Below are 17,538 nucleotides of genomic sequence, written 5' to 3'. Positions count from 1 at the left end.
TTTCTTTCTTTTCTTTCTTTTCTTTCTTTTCTTTCTTTTCTTTCTTTTCTTTCTTTTCTTTCTTTTCTTTCTTTTCTTTCTTTTCTTTCTTTCTTGACAGGGTCTCACTCTGTAATTGAGGTTGACCTTTAACTCACTATGTAGCCCCAGCTAGCCTGAAACTCAGCAATCCTCCTGTGTCAGTTTCCTGAGTGCTGGGATTACAGATGTGTACCACTGTGCTGGGCTTTTACTTTCTTTTATATGTAATGTTTTCTTCATCTCTCTCCTCTCCTTTCACCTAGGGTACCTATATAGCTCATGACCTTATATCCTAAGATACTTAACTATGTATCACCTAAAGCAAGGATAGTCTTTTGCATAATGGTGTAGCTATCAAATTCAGAAAACTTAACATTAATGCATGTTACTATCTGATGCACAGCCCATATTTAAATTTTGCTGGGACTCTATTAACTATCATTTATTATAATTTCTCCCCTAATCTAGAATCATGTATTTCATAAGTTACCATTTCTTTACTCTCTTTTAACCTGGAACAGTCTCAGCCCTTCACCGTTTTTCATGACTGACTTTTTTTAAGCTACAGGTACTTTTTAGAATGCCCTTTAATTGGGGTTTGTTTGCTTGTTTCCTTGCAAATTGATGCAGTTACAAATTTTTGGCAGGTACTCTATCCTCAGCACCTCACATTAGAAGGCATCATTGGTGATTTTGCTGTTATGCTTTATATCTAGTTGGCCCAGCAGAGCTTCCTGCGCTCATAGGTGGGGGTGGGGGTGGGGGTGATTGATTATGGGGCTCGTAGCTGGCTTGCTGTTAAGAAGCAGGGTCTGCTCATCGGGGGCAGGGTCTGGAAGCGTTTATCTGCGTTCCCAGCATCTGCTCTGTCTGGCTGCTTCCTGGCTGTCTGTGGTGAGCAGTTTTCCTCTGCCCTCCCCTGAAGCCCTGCGGTCCTGCCCTGGCCCCAGCCACACTGTGCGCCAGAATACCCCTCTCTCCCATATGGTGTAGGCATCACGTGTTGTCTTCAGCAATGAGTAAGTGACTAAGACATTTGCTAAGAGATTCTTTTCCCCCACTCTCAAGCTAATTCTTTTCTCCTTGTAATTAATAAGTAATCTATGAGTAGATATTTTGAAGCTGTGTAAATATCTTGTTCTGCTGCACGCTTTCACTCGAGGGTTTGGAAGTATAAAGAATGTTTTCCTATCAAACATTTTTAAGGTGGGGCTCTGCACGTGGTTTCCTTGCCTTGATTACAGGCTCCCTAAAAAAGTAATTTACACTTGCATTTTATTTTATTTTAAATTTGCAAATAATGGCATTTGTTTCTAGAGTATACTGTGTATGGTTTAATATATGTTTACACTGTGGAATGCTTAAATCCAGCTAGTTAACAAATCTGTCAGCTCACATACTTTTTTTTGGAAGTGAAAGGCAGTTTCTGGGTGGTGTCCACGTTTCACTTTATACTTGATTTTTTTTTTTAATGTCAACCTAATACCTGTGACTCATGGGGTGTCACCTTCAGTCTCCAAGATTCAGGTCAAGTTTCTTGTATGTCTTGTCCTTTTGCCACGTTGTGTGTCACTGGCAGAAAGAAAGTGAGGCGCAGTACATTCGCATAGACGATTGTCTCCTTAGAGAGGGCTGAGGGGCAGCGAGGCTGCGTGGAACACTCTGTCTGGCATTTGTCTTCCGCTTGTCTCTGAGGATTTCTCACCGGACCGTTATCGTGGGCAGAGGTTACAGTGGCTCCTAGAGTGTCCTCTATTCCCAGTTTCAGGCCGATGCCTAACATTTCTTCATTGTCAAGAAATTAAGCCAGGTGTGGTGACATAATAAAAACCAAAGTGTGCAAATATATTACCTAAAAAATAAACCCCAAAACAAAAAATTCTGCAGGGGTTGGGGAGGTAGCACAAGCCAGCATCTAAACTGGGCATGTCAAATATTTCAAACTTTCCTGTGGCAGCTAATTGGTAGATGCTCTCTGCTAAGTGAGAGAGTAGAAAGAAGTTTTCCTTGAAGGGACGAGAAGCTTAGGTAGAGGTTTTAATAGCCGAGCACTCTGGGCCAGCTTGAGATGCTGCGGTTCTGAAAGAGGAAGAGGAAGTGGAAATGGGTGTTGAAAAAGGAAGGGCAACACATTTGCAGGATACACTGTGCCAGTGGCCTCTCCGCCTTTTGGCTAAGATCAAGTGCACTGTGCCCGTCCGCAGTTTCCACAGAGCTAACTCTGGTGAGGTGGTCTCTGAAACCTGGAGGGCATTTAGAATTAAGAAATCCTTGCTTTTGTTAAACCAGATCTTGGTAATAGCCATGTGGTTTAAACTCCCCGCTCTCTGTCCTGGTCATACCTTCTGCACTGCCATGCGTGTGCCATACCTTCAGGTGTCCCAGCGATGCCGAGAGGGCTGGTGTTAAAGTCTGTCTAGCAGAGCATCCCTAATCTGCCCAGAAAGCTTCAGATTTCAGAGCATTTTGGATTTCAAATTTTCCTAAGGATGCTGAACTGGTAAAGTCTGTGCAAATATTCCAAATCCAAAGGACTGAAACCAGACACCTCTGGTCCCAAGTATTTCAGATAAGGATCCTCAGCCTGGTAGCTGTGTTTGGCAGACAGGTTATTCTAATCTTTTGCATACAATCAAGATCTGAAATCAGCAGTGTGTAGGCTGCAGCGCTAGGAGGAAAAAGTTCTAAGGTCCGGGTTAGTGGTGGCCATTGTTCCGCACAGAGGCATTTCAGCGTCTGCGAGAGCCTGTGTTTGAGGAGGCTTTGTTGTTGCTACATACCACTGGCTCATCTTGGTGAAGTGTGAGCTGTGGAGTTGGTGTTTTGCGGAGTGTATTAATGCCTCAAAAATCCCACTTTCTCTGACCAGTTAACAGAAGATGGATGTACAGAGTTCAGCCAGAGTCAACTCAAGGAAGAGGCGAAAAGAGGCCCTCGGACCGAATGGGGCAACGGAGGAAGACGGGATTCCTTCCAAAGTGCAGCGCTATGCAGTGGTGAGCAGAGACGGCTTCTTCACGCATGCTGAACCAGGTGGGGGTAGGGGGAGCGAGTGTAACAGGTGTCACCAGTCTTCTTAAAGAGCGGGGAGAGTGCTAAGTGTGAAGAGTCGGGGTACTTTACAGTTTTTGGAAATACCATGCTCTCTTTCCAGATTATCACTCCAGCCCAGTGTAGGAGTTGACATTTTTTTTTTTTTTTGAGACGAGGTCTTGCTATTTAGTCCAGGCTGGCTTTGTGACACAGGCTGGCCTCAAACTTGCAGCCTCCCGAGTGCTGAGATTACAGGCATGCGCCCCGCACACCCCCCTGCCCGCCCAGTGTTGACACTGGAATTGGAAAAAGAATGTTTGGAAAATTTGGAGGCTGTGGGTAGGTCAAGTTAAAGGTCTAATTTATACTGAAAAGCTACAGAAAAGGGGCCTGCGGCAGTGATTGCTCTGCTCTTCTCGCAGTGTCTTGGTTTTGTGTTACAGTCTCGTCACCTCGTATCATTTCCCGCTCTGCTCCTGGCTGTAATCTTAGATGAGAACCTCTTCCCCATACGTTATACACCTTTATCTCTGCGGTAGTATTGTTCTATTTCCTAACTACTGCTGAGCCTTAAAGACCCCATTCCAAGCTGCCTACCCTTTCTCAGCTTGATACCTCTTTTCAAGCTTCCTCTAATAAACATATCAGGCTGGCTGGGCTAGGATCAATCCAGCACTCAGGAGGCTGAGGTAGGAGGATGTTACGAGTTCAAGGCCAGCCCAATCTACATAGTAAGACCCTATCTCAAAAAATCAAAACCAGCTGAGTACGGTGGCGCTTGCCTGTAATCCCAGCACTTGGAAGGATTGCGGTGAGTCTGAGGCCAGCCTGAACTACATAGCAAGACCCTGTCTTAAATACACAAAAAAGAGTTGTTCCAAACCTCAACTTTATCTTGAGCAATAAAAGCAGCTGGACGCCACACCTAGGAGGTATCCACCTTCAGGTGTAAGAGGGATGTTGCTGGTAGAGATGAGTGTATCCATTTCCCATTGCTGCTGTAACAGATGACCACAAGTAGCACAAATGTATTCTCTCACAGTTGTGGAGGTCGGAAGTCGGAAGTGTGTCTCAGAGAACTAAAATCAAAGCGTTGACTGGGCTGGAAGTCCTAGGGAAGAGTCCATTTCCTTGGTCTTGTCCAGCTTCTAGAAGCTGCCCACAGCGCCCAGCTCAGCCAGCAGCAGTTGCACCACTCTGGCTGCTGCTGGTCTTGTCACGCCTTCTGATGTTGGCTCTCCAGCCTTCTCTTGTTCCTTATCTGGCGGCTTGTGATTACACCGGGCGCACCCAGGTCGCCTCGGGGTCCGCCTGCTGCCGAGCCCTTCACCTACCACATCTGCAGAGCCCCTTGTGCCACGGAAAGCTGCATACCTGCAGGTTGCTGGAACACGGTACAGACATCTTTCAGGGGGCATCGTTCCATACACCACGGCAAGTGAGCTTGGAAAATGGCCCAGCAGTCAACAGGGCATGGTTGACTGAAAGTGTCTAAGAGATTCAGGTTAAAGAGCTGGCGACGGGCAGTAGTTGGGCACTATCAGGTGGAGTGAGGACAAGATATAACCTAGCGGTGACATCCCCAGCCCGCCCCCATACCCAGGGACAGCACAGCGAAGGTCAGGGGTTAAGTTATTTTGCTCCGTATGTTCATGTAAAATCAGGTCCGTGGCTTGCTGCCTCTTCTGCATTCCTCCCGGGTATGCACTGGTATTTAGTAAATGTTCAAAATCTCACTCACTCAACAGGCCGGAGGGCCTCTAGGGAGAAGGAGGATCTACTGAATAAACTGGTCTGTCAGCTGCACTATACACCTGTACTTTCTACCTCTGAATTTTAAGTCTGTAGCAAAAGGAAATGAGATATTTTACTTCTTTTCTAACAGCTTCATTGAAATATAATTGACATATTTTATATCCTCCCAACACAACAACTCACTGGACCTTAGTGTGTTCACAGATTGGTGCAGCCATCACCCAAATGATTTTATTTTATTTTTTATTTAGAGACAAGGTCTTGCTGTGTAGTTCAGACTGTCTTTGAACTCACTATGTAGCCCAGACTGGCCTCGAACTCGCACCACCACACCCTGCTGTAATTTTAGAGTACTTCTATTACCCTAGAAGAAGCCATGTACCTCTGAGCAGTCACTGCCCCCCACCTCTCCAGCTTCCTGCAACCATCTCTCTTCCTGTGTGTGTGGCTTTGCTTATTCTAGACCTCATGCAGAAATCGTACCGCAGAGTGAGTGGGCTGCTTTCACTACGCAGGTTTTCAGGATTCATCTGTGGAGTAGCATGTATCACGATGGCATTTCTTTTCATTGCTAAATACTATCTCATCATGTATCTGACGCTGCATTTCTTCATTTGCCAGCTGCTGTGGGGCTGCGTCAACAAGGCTTTATTACGTGCCTGTCACTGCCAGCATGGCAGGAGGTGCTGGGGTCCAGAGATAAGCAGGCTGTGCCTTTGACAGATAGGGGCCCGGGCCAGAGCTCCACAGCTCAGCTCTGTAGCTTCGGAAGAGTGCTCCCCACGCCAGTGGAGCGGAATAGAAGGACCACCGAGCAGCAGGTAGCTGGGCTAGCGGATCAGGATTAAGTAGGTAGAAGAGAAGAGAAGAATTAAGCAAGGGAGAAAGGAATAACTTTATGCCCTTTTGTCTCTTTAAGTGTGAAGAATTTCCTGATAACAGGTTTTTAAAGGCACAATCAGAAGGAGCCCAAGGCCTGGGGATGTAGTTCCATGGTAGAGCACTCACTTAGCATGATCACGGCTAGGTTTGACCTCATACTGCAAAAAAAAAAGGTCAAAAAATATTTACAGAAAGTAAGACATTTGGCCTATCTTTACATTCATGTATGTAAATGAGAAGTGCTGAACTATGAGGAAAGCTGTCCATAGTTCTGATCATGGCTAAGGGGGTCCCCGCATCTCATTTGACCAACATGTATTAGAGTTGCAAGGATGGAAAAGTAATCTTGCTTTCAGGCTCACGGACAAATAGGGGAAAGGGACAGGAACAAATAATGTGCAGTATGAAAAGTGACAAATTAAAGGAAATTAGGGGCTGGGGATATAGCTCAGTGGCATAAGCGCCTGCCTGGCAAGCTCAAGGTCGTGAATTTGATCTCCGGTACCGCAAAAAAAAAAAAAAAAAAAAAAAAAAGAAAATTAAAGGTAGCAATGGCTGTCTAGAGAAGCAAGAGCTTGACTTGGACCAGGGCATCGGGGCAGTGGATGTTTGTTTGTTTTGAGACAGGCTAGTTTTAAACTCACTGTGTAGCCCAGGCTGGACTTGAATTTGTGGCAACCCTTCTGCCTCTGCCTTTGAGTGCTGGGCTTACAGGCCTGCACCACCATGTCTGGCTGGGCATAGTGGTTTTGGAAAAGCTTCATCGAGATTATTTCTGAGCTGAACCTTGAAGGATCTTAAGATGTCAAAAAGTGGCCCCAAGAGATAGTAGTGTGAGATAGTGTTATGTTCTGCAGACTCTAAGTAATACAGCTGGGGTTCAGAATAAGAGTCTGTGACAGATGAGGAAACCAAGGGCCCAGCCGGGAAGGACCTTGTATGCTGTGCTAGGAGTCTGAGCTTGATCCTGTAGGTGATGGGTCGGATCTACGACTGAGGAAGATCGTCCTGATTGCTTCAGAGCAGGACAGATGGGAGCCAGAGAGGCTCATTGTTGTAATGGCCAGGTTGGAGGTGATGGGGACTTCAACTGTGACAGAAACTGTAAAGGTTCTTAAGAGGTAAACCAGACAATTCTTGGTGATTAGTGGGATGTAGAGCCTGTGAAATGGTAAGCGTGACTCCTAGGTGTCGGCCTGAGGTGTATGGGATGCTTCTCACTGAAATAAAACATACAGGGCGAAGAAACAGGTTTAGAGGGAGGAGAAAGCTTAATTCAGTGCAAGTTCACTTTAAAAAGCTTATGAGACACCAAGGTAGTCATTGGATAGATGAGCTTATTGTTTATACTTATTGAAATGGTGATAGAGGTTGGAGACTATTACTTTTCTTTCTTTAGCTTTTTTTTTTTTTGGTAGGACTGGGGATTGAGCCCAGGGCCATTATACTGAGCCACTTCCTCAGACCTTTTTATTTATTATTTTGAGACAGCATCTTGCTAAGTTGCTCAGGCTGGGTTCAAACTGAGATCCCCCTGCCTCAGCCCCCTAGAGTGGTGCGATTCCAGGTGTGCTCCATGTACCTGGCTATTTTTTAAGAACAGATGTGCCGAGCATGGTGGCGCACACCTGGAATCCCAGCACTCGGGAGGCTGGGATAGGAGGATTGCCGAGAGTTCAAGGCTTGCCTGGCCTATGCAGTGAGTCTAAGGCCAACCTGAACTACATAGTGAGACCCTGTCTCAAAAACAAAACAAAACAAAAACATGCCCAGAAATGGAATTTTCTGCTCACCTCATCCCCTTTTTCTCATATCACACGTTACAGTACTCCACTTAACTCTGTAGAATTTTTTTCCTGAAAGAATTTGGACTTGAGGAGGAGGACCCATTACTGCTTGTGCAGAATGTCTGGGTGAAGGGGAAATGTCTCTTTGCGGCATTTAGAAGCTTTGCCAAAAATATTCAAGAATCCTTGGGGAACAGAAAGAGTAGTAGGAAGTTAGTATCAAGTTCTAGGTTCACGTTACTTGTGTTGTTTCCATTGCCCTGTGAGGATGAATACTAGAATCCCTTTTCTTTGCCTGGGATTTTAGGAATGAGTTAGTGTGTGCAAACATGGGAAAAATTGTTATGAAGTAGAACTGCGCTCAGAGCATTCATAATGTGAGGAATGCTGGTTATCATTATTAGTTAGAAATTTTTGGTTTTGCTTTTATATTTTGAGACAGGGTCTCATTATGTAGCCCAGGCTGGCCTCAAATTTGCAGCAATTTTCCTGCCTCACCCTCCTAAATGCTGGGATTATAGGTTATGTGGGACATCACACCCAGTTAGTTAGAATTTTTAGGTGCATAGATGAATACAGTTTAGCTAATTTTGTTAGTGTACTGAAATCTGTGTTAAAATTTATTGAGTGCCTGCTAGATGTGAAACATTGCGCTACTTACTTTGCAGATATTATTTTGTGTAATCTTCACAGTAAATTTGTGGGGCAGGAAATTATCTGCTATTTTAATTTTATTTTTTATTTTTTAATATCTAATTTTTGTTTGTTTGTTTTTTTGGTTTTTTTTCCGGCATCGGGAATTGAACTCATGACCGCGTGCTTGCCAGGCGGCGCTGTGCCACTGAGCTAAACCCCTAGCACCCTATCTAATTTTTTTATTTTAAAAAGTATTATTATTATTTATAGTCCTGGAGATCAACCTGGATATTCTTCCATTTAGCTACATACCCTAGCCCCTTTCTATTTTTATTATGAGACAGGGTCTCACTAAGTTGCTCAGGGTAGGCTTGAATTTGAGTTCTTCCTGCCTCAGCCTTCCAAATTGCATGGATTGATTACAGGCTATTATGCACTTTGTCTTCCATTTTTAGAAGACAAAACAATAATTTTAGAGGCTTGCTGTGATTTTATAGCTATTCAGCTGTAAGGTAGATCTAAATTTTTCAAATCCTAAATCTATGCCCTCTCCTGTCTAGATGGACAAGGATTAACCTCAGTACTGTAGGATTCCCTTGAGGTCAAAAGGAAAGAGAAGAGTTTAGTTGAGCACAGGAGAAATGTGTCATTTCCTGCCTGTGTGCCACTCAGCATCTAGAGACACTGCTCTCTGAGACGGCCTGAGGAAGATGAGATTTTGCTGTCCTGTCATAGCTACAGAGCCTTGGTATCATTCTCTCTGTCTAGGGAAGTCGAGGCAGCATAAACCCAGCAGGAGGAATGGCCACGCTTGGTCCCTGCTGAGGCCGTGCGCAACATAGGAGGAAGATAGAAGAAACAGTTGTGGAGACAGGATGCTTAAAACAGCTTTTAGAGTTGAAATAAAGGGGCCAGGAATATAGCTCAGTGGCACAAGCGCCTGCCTGGCAAGTGTGAGGTCCTAAGCGCGATTCCCAGTACCAAAAAAAAATAATAATAAAATAAAGTTGAAATAAAATTCACCATTTTAACTGTTTTGTAGGATTTTTTGTTTGTTTTTGTTTTTTTGTCTTTTTAGACAGAGTTTTCCCTATATACTTCAGGCTGGCCTTAAACTCACTTTGTAGCCAAGACTGGCCTCAAACTCACAGTGATCCTCCTGCCTCAGCCTCCTGAGTGCTGGGATTACGGGCATGAGCCACCACACCCAGTTTATAGGGTTTTTTTGTGTGCATTTTTTTGTTTTTAAGATCTTGCTATATAGTTCAGGCTGGTCTTAAACTCGCCTTGTAGCCCAGACGAAAGTATACAATTCAGTGTTTATAGTATATTTGCAGTGTCTTGTGGCCATGATGATTGTCTAACTTTAAAACATTTCATTTCTTCCAAAAGAAATCCCTGTTATTCTGCTGTACTCCCCCACAACCTGTCCGCTCCACTACGGGGCAACCGCTGGTCTCCACTCTATGGAACTGCCTGTTCTGAATGCCTCAAATGAATGGGAATGGAACTGCGTGGACTTTCATGTCTATGTGTCTGGCTGCTTTTGTTTAGCATTTTTTTTCTTGTTTTGTTTTGTTTTGTTTTGTTTTGTTTTGTTTTGTTTTGTGATACTGGGAGTTGAACCTAGGGGCTGATACATGCTAGGCAGGTACTGTCCCAAGCCTTTTTTATTTTTTTTATTTTGAGACAGAGTCTCACTGAATTCTCCAGGCTGGCCTTGAACTTACAGTCCTGCCTCAGCCTCTCCTGAGTAACTGGGCTTACAAGGGTGTGCCAAGGCAGGCTATTGTAATATTTGTTAAAGTCCTTAAAGGTGTAGGCGATAGCCTCTGTTAGTACTTTATTCCTTAGGTGAATGATTTTCCACATGTGGACATACCATTTTGTTTACACACTCAGTAGTTGAAGAAATTTAAGTTGTTTCTACATTTTGTCTAGAATAATGCTGCTACAAACACTTTTTGTGTATAAGTTGCTTTCTTTTTTTTTTCCTTTCGGCTTTGTTTTGAGACAGGGCCTCACTTTGTAGTGCAACCTGGCCTTGAACTCGCTTATGTAGCCCAAGGGTGGTTGTGATCCTCCTGCCTCAGCTTCCAAGTTCCGAGACTACAAGCATGCGCTTCCACGCCTTATAAATTGCTTTCTACAAAATACACATTTAGTTTTCTTGAGCAGATACCTAGAGTTACAGTGTCTAGGTTGTACGGCATTTCTGTGTTAAACACCTTGAGGAACCGCTTTCCAAAGCTGTGCACCATCTTCCTTTCCTAGCAGCAGTGTGGGAAGGGTCCGGCTTCTCCATGTCCTTGCCAAGTCTTTTGCTCATCTTTTTTGTTGCGTATCTGTAGGTGAGAGGCACCAGCTCCCCGTTTTCCTGGTAACTGGTGCTGTGCCCCTTTATGTGCTCGCTGACTGTAAGTCCGCTCAGGGGAAATGTCTTCCTTCCTATTCATCAGGCCCTAACCCTAGGTCATTCACTGTTGCTGTATTTTAATTGCTCTTCTAGAGTTTCTTGCTTGATGGGAACTGAATGTAGCGCTCCGTAGTTACAGTCATCATTTGCTGATCCCGGGTAGATTGATTTTTAATGCTTTCTTACCAACCTCACTGAGGCTAAATTCCCTCCCCCGGAACAGTGCTGTGACAGGGCGCCTCATGACGGTTTCTACATCTTCCCTCTCTTATCCGGCGTTAGCCCTGTATCCCCTTTCTTCCTTCTGCTTTTAGAAAACCAGAGTCCTTGTTTCTTGGACAGGCATCTTCCTCGGCCTTTCCTGGAGGCCACTTCCTATCTTTTATCTAGACTCTTGCTTCCAAATTACCTGTTCTTCCTTCTCTGGCATTTCAGTCACTTTGGCTTCTTTCCCCCACTTTTTTTTTTTTTTTTTTTTTTTTTTTTTTCCGAGCCAGGGACTCGCTGTGCAGACCAGGCTGGCCTTGAGCTCACTTTGTGGCCCAGGCTGGTCTTGAACTCGCAAAGATCCTCCTGCCTCAGCCTCCTGAGTGCTGGGATTACAAGCGTGCGCCACCGCACCCAGCCCCCCATACCTTTTAGACATGCACAGATCTCCACTGTGAAAAACTTCTGGTTGATTCCTCTGTCTTGTCTGGGCCCTCACTGTTTTTCTCATCCTCTTTATGATTACACATTCCTAATGAGAAATTATGTTTAATCCATTAGTGCCCCGCCTCAGGAACTGAACCCAGGGCCTCACACTGAGCTACCTCCCCAGCCCTTTTTATATCATATGTTTTGAGACAGGGTCTTGTGTTGCCCAGGCTGGGCTCACTTGGAATTCTTCTGCTTTATCTTCTTAAAGACCTGGGATTACAGGCATGCGGCACATACCTAGCTATTTATTTTTCATGCCATGATTTACCCATTTTGTTTTTTTAAAAAATTATTTATTTAGCTATTTTGAAAAAGGTTGCACCTTTCACTTAGTTTGGAAAACCTTTTGTGTGTGTGTGTATGTGTTTTGTTTTACCAGGGATTGAACCCAGGGCCTTTACATTAAGCTATTTCTCCAGCCATTTTTATGTTTTATTTTTGAGACAAGCTGAGACCATTACATTATATTGCCCAGGTTGGGCTTGCACTTGCAGCCCTCCTGCTTCAGCCTCCAACTACTGGGATTACAGGTGTGAGCCGCCATACTGGGCTTAGAGTAGCATGCCTTTTTAAAATTTCCCTCTTCATGTTATAGTTTTAGGAGGAATTTTAGTCACAAGATACTGAATAATATTTTTCTTCAAAGCTGCCATATTTTAGTATTTCACTGTGTACCATTTAACTTTCTCTCCCTTCAATCTTTTCTTTTTAAGGGCTTACGGGAGCCAGCTCCTTTTTCTGATGAAATCGAGGTTGACTTTAGTAAACCCTATGTCAGGGTAACTCTGGAAGAAGCCAGCAGAGGAACTCCTTGTAAGTAATACCTACTTTATTATTTTGTTGTTTTTCTATAGTTTTAGCGTTCCATTGTGTTTATCAAACACAGGCCTGCTCTTTATCCACTTCTACCAGCTTACTTGTAACGGCAGGTAAAGGTGAGTCATGTTTGACCTGATCCTCTGTTTGGGAGGGGGGCTGTCTATACTCTAGAAAATTTTTTTCTCTTGCTCGTACACTTATTCCCTGATCTGTCATCACAGCTGTGAGATATAGTGGAGCAGAAATAGTAAGACACTAGTCTAGCTGGTTATGATCTAGTACGTAGTTATTGAAGGTGGTTGACATTGAATCCAAGACCTCACGCCCTATAGCCTTCCGAGCTGCACCATAGCCTCGTGATCTTGTCTAATAATACATTAATCTGTCTGTCACAGTTTTTATAGCCACCCGAGTTCTCATGGCGTCAGTTTGCCATGATGCTGATTGACAGAGGATGAGAATATCCTCAGATGGAAGACATGTATTACTTTATTTTATCTTTGCTGATACTTTTAAGTTTCCAGATTTTTTTTTGTGTATGTGAGACAGGTCTTGCTGTGTAGTTCAGGCTGGCCTTGGATTCACTCTGTAGCCATGCTGGCCTCAAACTCATAGCCTCAGCCTCCCAAATGCTGGGATTACAGGTGTGGGCCACCATGCCCACCTCCAGATCTTTCTAAAGACTTGGTTTATGATTTTTAGTGCCTGTACTCTATTTGTATGGTTCGTGTATATCCTTATTAATTAATAGTTTAGACCACATAAGTTGTTACTGTGTATTCTGGCTGTGTTTCCCCTTTGGAGCAGTTGCTCTTAGCGTTCACCAAAATAGACACTCCCATGAGCATTTTTTTTTAATGAATATAAAGTCCTTTAGGCAACTGTTCTTTGCTGTAAATTCTCCTTCTCTCTCTCTCTGTCTTTCTCTGTCCTTTTTCAGTCTTCAAATACTATGGTAAATATTCTCTCTACTCTGTAAACGCAGAGCTGGACTTAAACCTGGGCAAATGCCAGGGAATAAGAAGCTGTTATAGCCACAAATGTATCCATTTCCAACGTATATACAGAATATTTGTCATTACTTTTAGATTATTTCTTAAGTGTGTTTGTTATGGCTGAGGAGTAAGTAACATGTAAATAAAAATGATGCCACATGGTATCAGGCCAGGGATCCCAATCCCCTTCACTTGTGTCTTGGGTATGTGCATTATGGTTTGGGGTCCTCAGAAAAAAGAGGCCAGTTCCAGAGAAGTCTTTCCCGTTGCAGAAACGTTAGGCAATAGCACGCGTTGATCATCGCCTTCTGAGTCATGATATGACCTTTGAGCTTGGCTCCCTTATTTGAGGCTGGCGGATGGGGGCAGGGTAAAATGAAAACAAGAACAGTCAGGTCAGATTTCAGAATGCCAGCAGACGGCGCAGGGTCCATGCACAGGTACGATGAGGGGGCCTGCCGGAGGCCAGAACTTCCTGCGCACTAACGACACATCAGAATTCAGTTCCTTGCTAGGCCAGTCACGATGGTCAGCTGCCCGCCTGGTGCCAATTCACCCCCATACCATCTGTGTCCGCAAAGATGGAAATAGGAGACGGGCGCATTGGCCCATGCCTGTAATCCCAGCACTCGGGAGGCTGAGGCAGGAGGATCATCACAAATTTGAGACCAGCCTGGGCTACACAGTGAGCTCAAGGCCAGCCTAGCTGCATAGCGAGACCTTGTCTCAAAAAGACAAAAAAAAAGATGGAAATAGGTGTAGTGGGCTGGGGGCGTGGCTCAGAGGTGGACCGCATGCCCAGCACCTACAAGGCCCTGGGTTCAGTCCCTTCTCTAAAATGCACAATATGTGTAGTGTTTCCAAGTTTTGAAGCTTATAATTAGTAAGCATTAATCATCTAAATTTAAAATTTTAGGATATTATAATTGTATAAGTAACTCACTTTTGAAGTTATCTGCTTTATAATCTCTTCACTATATACATAAAAGAAAAAAAGTGAAGGCTGCCCTAAAATAAAAGAGAAAATTAGGGGCTGAACTGGAGCTAAAAGCTAGATCCTTCCGCCCTTGAGTTCCGGAGTGGTGTGCTCTTTATGACACTGATTGACACGGTAGAAGACCCTGCATGAAGTGATTGCCTTCTAGGTGGGACAGAGAGTTGCAAATTAACCTGTAAGCTTGGCAAAGACATGAAATTAGTTTTGGGAATCATTTAGAAGATAAAAAGAAAAAAAAAAGCAGTTTGACTCGAAGGAAGGGAAGGAGTTTGAAGGGTAGGAGAAATCTGTTCAGGACAAACTGTTTCCGTAATAGGAATCTGGGACATAGATTAAAAAAGAATGAATTAAAGCCCAGGTTGGCTCCGCCTGAAGGAGGTCATCTGGTTACTTAGCCAGCAGTAGGGCACCCACGTAATGTAAATTTATAACCCATTCAGGACAGTTTTATGAGTGACAGGGGCTCCTTCTTAATTATATGCTCAGACCGCAGTTGCCTATCGAGGGGTGTGCTTTCCTGGTCAGCAACCGCTGTTGAAAGAACGGCCAGCCCTTGCTTCGCCGCAGACTAGTTCAACAGTGCCCCCTTCTGGCCACACGGAGAATATGCCAGCTGGGTTTACAGAGACTTGGGGTTAAGTCAGGCCGCTGAGATGCCAGAGCCTGGGGAGACATGGAAGAAGGCGACATGTCTGGGGTTGGGGCTACAAAGAGCTCAGTGATGCCCTGGACACCGTAGGGCCGATGAGCAGCGCCGGCAGCAGGGGTCTGTGCTCTCGTCACTGTCCAGCAGTGAGTTCCAGAGCCAAACTTTCCCATCTTACTGTCCCTGCCGATACTCCGCCTAATAGCAGGAAAGAAAATTAACAGAATAGTCTTAATTTAGCCGGGTGTAGTGGCGCACGCCTGTAATCCCAGCACTCGGGAGGCTGAGGCAGGAGGATCATTGTGAGTTCGAGACCAGCCTGGGCTACAAAGTGAGCTCAAGGCCAGCCTGAACTGTATAGCGAGACCCTGTCTCAAAAAGACCCAAAAAAAAAAAAGTCTTAATTTCTATACCCTATCTTTTGTCTTTTCAAGGAAAGTGAGACCAGAGCACCTCGGTACTTGCTTGGGGAAAATGGGAACGTGTTAGTTCATGATTCCTAGGATATAGAAGAGGGTTGTATTACTCAGATTTTGTTTTATTTTACAGGTCAGAATACTGGGGCTTACAGGGGTTAGGGTCGCAGGGAAAGGAAGCTAGAGCTATAACCTTTCTGCTTCTTAATCCATCAAAGGGCGGGGTGTAGCTCAGTGGGAGGCTGCATACAGAGCAAGCCTGCTCTCAATCCCCAGCATCAAAAGAGAACATGATTTCTCAGTTTTTCATTGCAGTAATGTACTTATTTCAAAAACTCAGTTCCTTGTTATAAAATCTGGACACCTCTGTGACCTGAGATTTGGAAAGTACAGCAAGGACACAGACTGCAGTGTCTCCCACAGCCACCCAGCACTGCCCGTCTTCCCGGCTGCCGGGAGTACCAGTCTCTCGCCACTATCTAGGAAGTATAGTTTGCATATCTTCCCACCTTGAAGTGGATGTGGGATGTTAGTTTTCTGCTGAAATTTAGGCTGTTTCTAGACCTCTGCTATTACAGACAACGCTGCTATGAAGAGCGCACATATTTACAAATATGTCTATGAGGTAAATTCCTCAACTTGGCATAGCTGGACCAAAGGATATAAACATTTGTCTTTTGATAAATATTACCTCTTTTAATTTCTCTTTTAAAAGTTAGTGATGTTTTTATCAACAGTGTATAGTATAGCCTTTTCAAGTGGCATGTTTATGGATACATTTTGTTGGTTTATTTTTACTTTTTGAGACAGGGTCTCACTATGCAGTTCAGGCTGGTCTTGGGCTCACTTTGTAGCCCAGGCTGGTCTTGAACTTGCAGCAATCCTCCCGCCTCAGCCTCCCAAATGCTGGGATTACAGGTGTGCGCCACCACACCCGGCGCTATGGATACATTTGAAAAGTTGAAAATCTTCTGAGAACCATTTCCTGCTCCTTGGCCCAACCCCCTTAAGATGGGGGTGGAGCAGGGGCGGCTGAGGGGCTCCAGCATTCTCCCCGACAGTGGTGGAGGTGCTTCTGCTGCACGGTGAAGCTGCTTGTCCTTCAGGCACACAGCGGAAGTAAATGTCCTCCTTTGCCTTGGCCCCTGAAGCATGGTGCCGGGTGTGTCCGTTTTATTCTCAGTGTGCTTACTTCAGGAGTAGTCCTGTGCTCTAAGCGATAATCTCCTGACTGCTTGTTCATAGGCCACTGCCTCCAAAAATAAAAACTGATAGCTAGAACTTCTGATTTTCAGATAGTTACTATGTCATCCTGTACTGAGCAAATGTAACGTCGCACTTACTACAAAGGAGAAACGCTTCAGGGAGTTCTTAGCACAGAGCAGATGTTGCGGGTAACTCTGAGCCTGAAACCGCGCATTGATCACTGCTCTCTTTAGATGCTCAGCTTCCCCCTTCCTCCTGTGGGTCACTCCTTATTCCCTGGGCAGTATCAGGAGATCTCTTTTCAGGCTTTGGTTATTAGTAATTGAGGCAGCTTAGAAATGAGACAGCACGGCAGCCAGAGTTTGATTACCCCTTGCAAGCATAATCGGAGATTCGGAAACGAAGGTGAAATGCTGAGGGTCAGGTCTGATAGCCATTTAATACCTCTTTCCCTTTTCACTTCAAAAGTAACTTTAAGAGAAAGCTATCCTACTTTTTTTTTGTACTGATATAAGCCAGCTGCAAAGAGTAAGTGCACATGTCACAGGTCTTTGTAGTCAAGGAGGTCTGTAATGTAGCCCCGGCTTCCCCCAGTTGGGGTGACTACCTAGAGAACCCCTGGAGGGAGGAGTGTGCTGCAGCAAACAGTCAGTCACACAGCTGAGTTCATCTTGTTATAGACGAGGTAGTGAATAAATGTGTGCTGATCAGTTCTATCATTTGGATTAGGTGAGCGACCTGTGCGAGTTTATGCAGACGGAATATTTGACTTGTTCCACTCTGGTCATGCCCGGGCTCTGATGCAAGCGAAGAACCTCTTCCCTAATACGTACCTCATTGTGGGAGGTAAGAAGGCCCTGGAAGAAGATCCCAGCTCTCTTTCTCTCCCTCCTTTCCATGTGACCTGAGTACACCGGCCCATTTTTCTATTTTTTGTTTATTTGTTTTGCTTTTGGTTTTTTAGACAGGGTCTTGCTATGTCATTCATGCTGGCCTTGAACTCACCATGGAGCTCAGGCTGGCCTCAAACTCCTGGTGATCCTCCTGCCTCAGCTTCTCAAGTGCTGGGATTACAGGTGTACCTTGTTTCCATTTTTAAAGTGGTGGAGTTGGTACCGCCTCCTTACGTGAAGTCTGTGAAGCGCTCCAACCTCAGCCGTGGTTGCGGAGCTGCAAGCTCACTGGCCCAAGACCTCTGGCACTGAACTCTCAACACGCTGAAGCACAGAG

General features: G+C 44.7%; 1 protein-coding gene across 6 annotated transcripts in view; it reads left to right on the top strand.

Annotated features, from left to right (window-relative positions):
* Pcyt1a (phosphate cytidylyltransferase 1, choline, alpha) overlaps nt 1-17,538 on the top strand; it is a 48,161-nt gene that overhangs the window by 21,229 nt on the left and 9,394 nt on the right. For all 6 annotated transcript variants that reach the window (XM_005383124.2, XM_005383127.2, XM_005383125.2 and 3 more), the window contains exons 2-4: nt 2,891-3,017; nt 11,943-12,042; nt 17,038-17,154. In XM_005383124.2, the coding sequence (XP_005383181.1) occupies nt 2,901-3,017; nt 11,943-12,042; nt 17,038-17,154 (334 nt within the window). In that variant the 5' untranslated portion in view covers nt 2,891-2,900. The remainder of the gene's footprint in view (nt 1-2,890; nt 3,018-11,942; nt 12,043-17,037; nt 17,155-17,538) is intronic.

The sequence above is a fragment of the Chinchilla lanigera genome, unplaced genomic scaffold (assembly GCF_000276665.1).
Source record: "Chinchilla lanigera isolate Chin_1 unplaced genomic scaffold, ChiLan1.0 scaffold00019, whole genome shotgun sequence".
Taxonomy (NCBI): Eukaryota; Metazoa; Chordata; class Mammalia; order Rodentia; family Chinchillidae; genus Chinchilla; species Chinchilla lanigera.
This window is presented reverse-complemented; position numbering and strand designations above follow the sequence as displayed.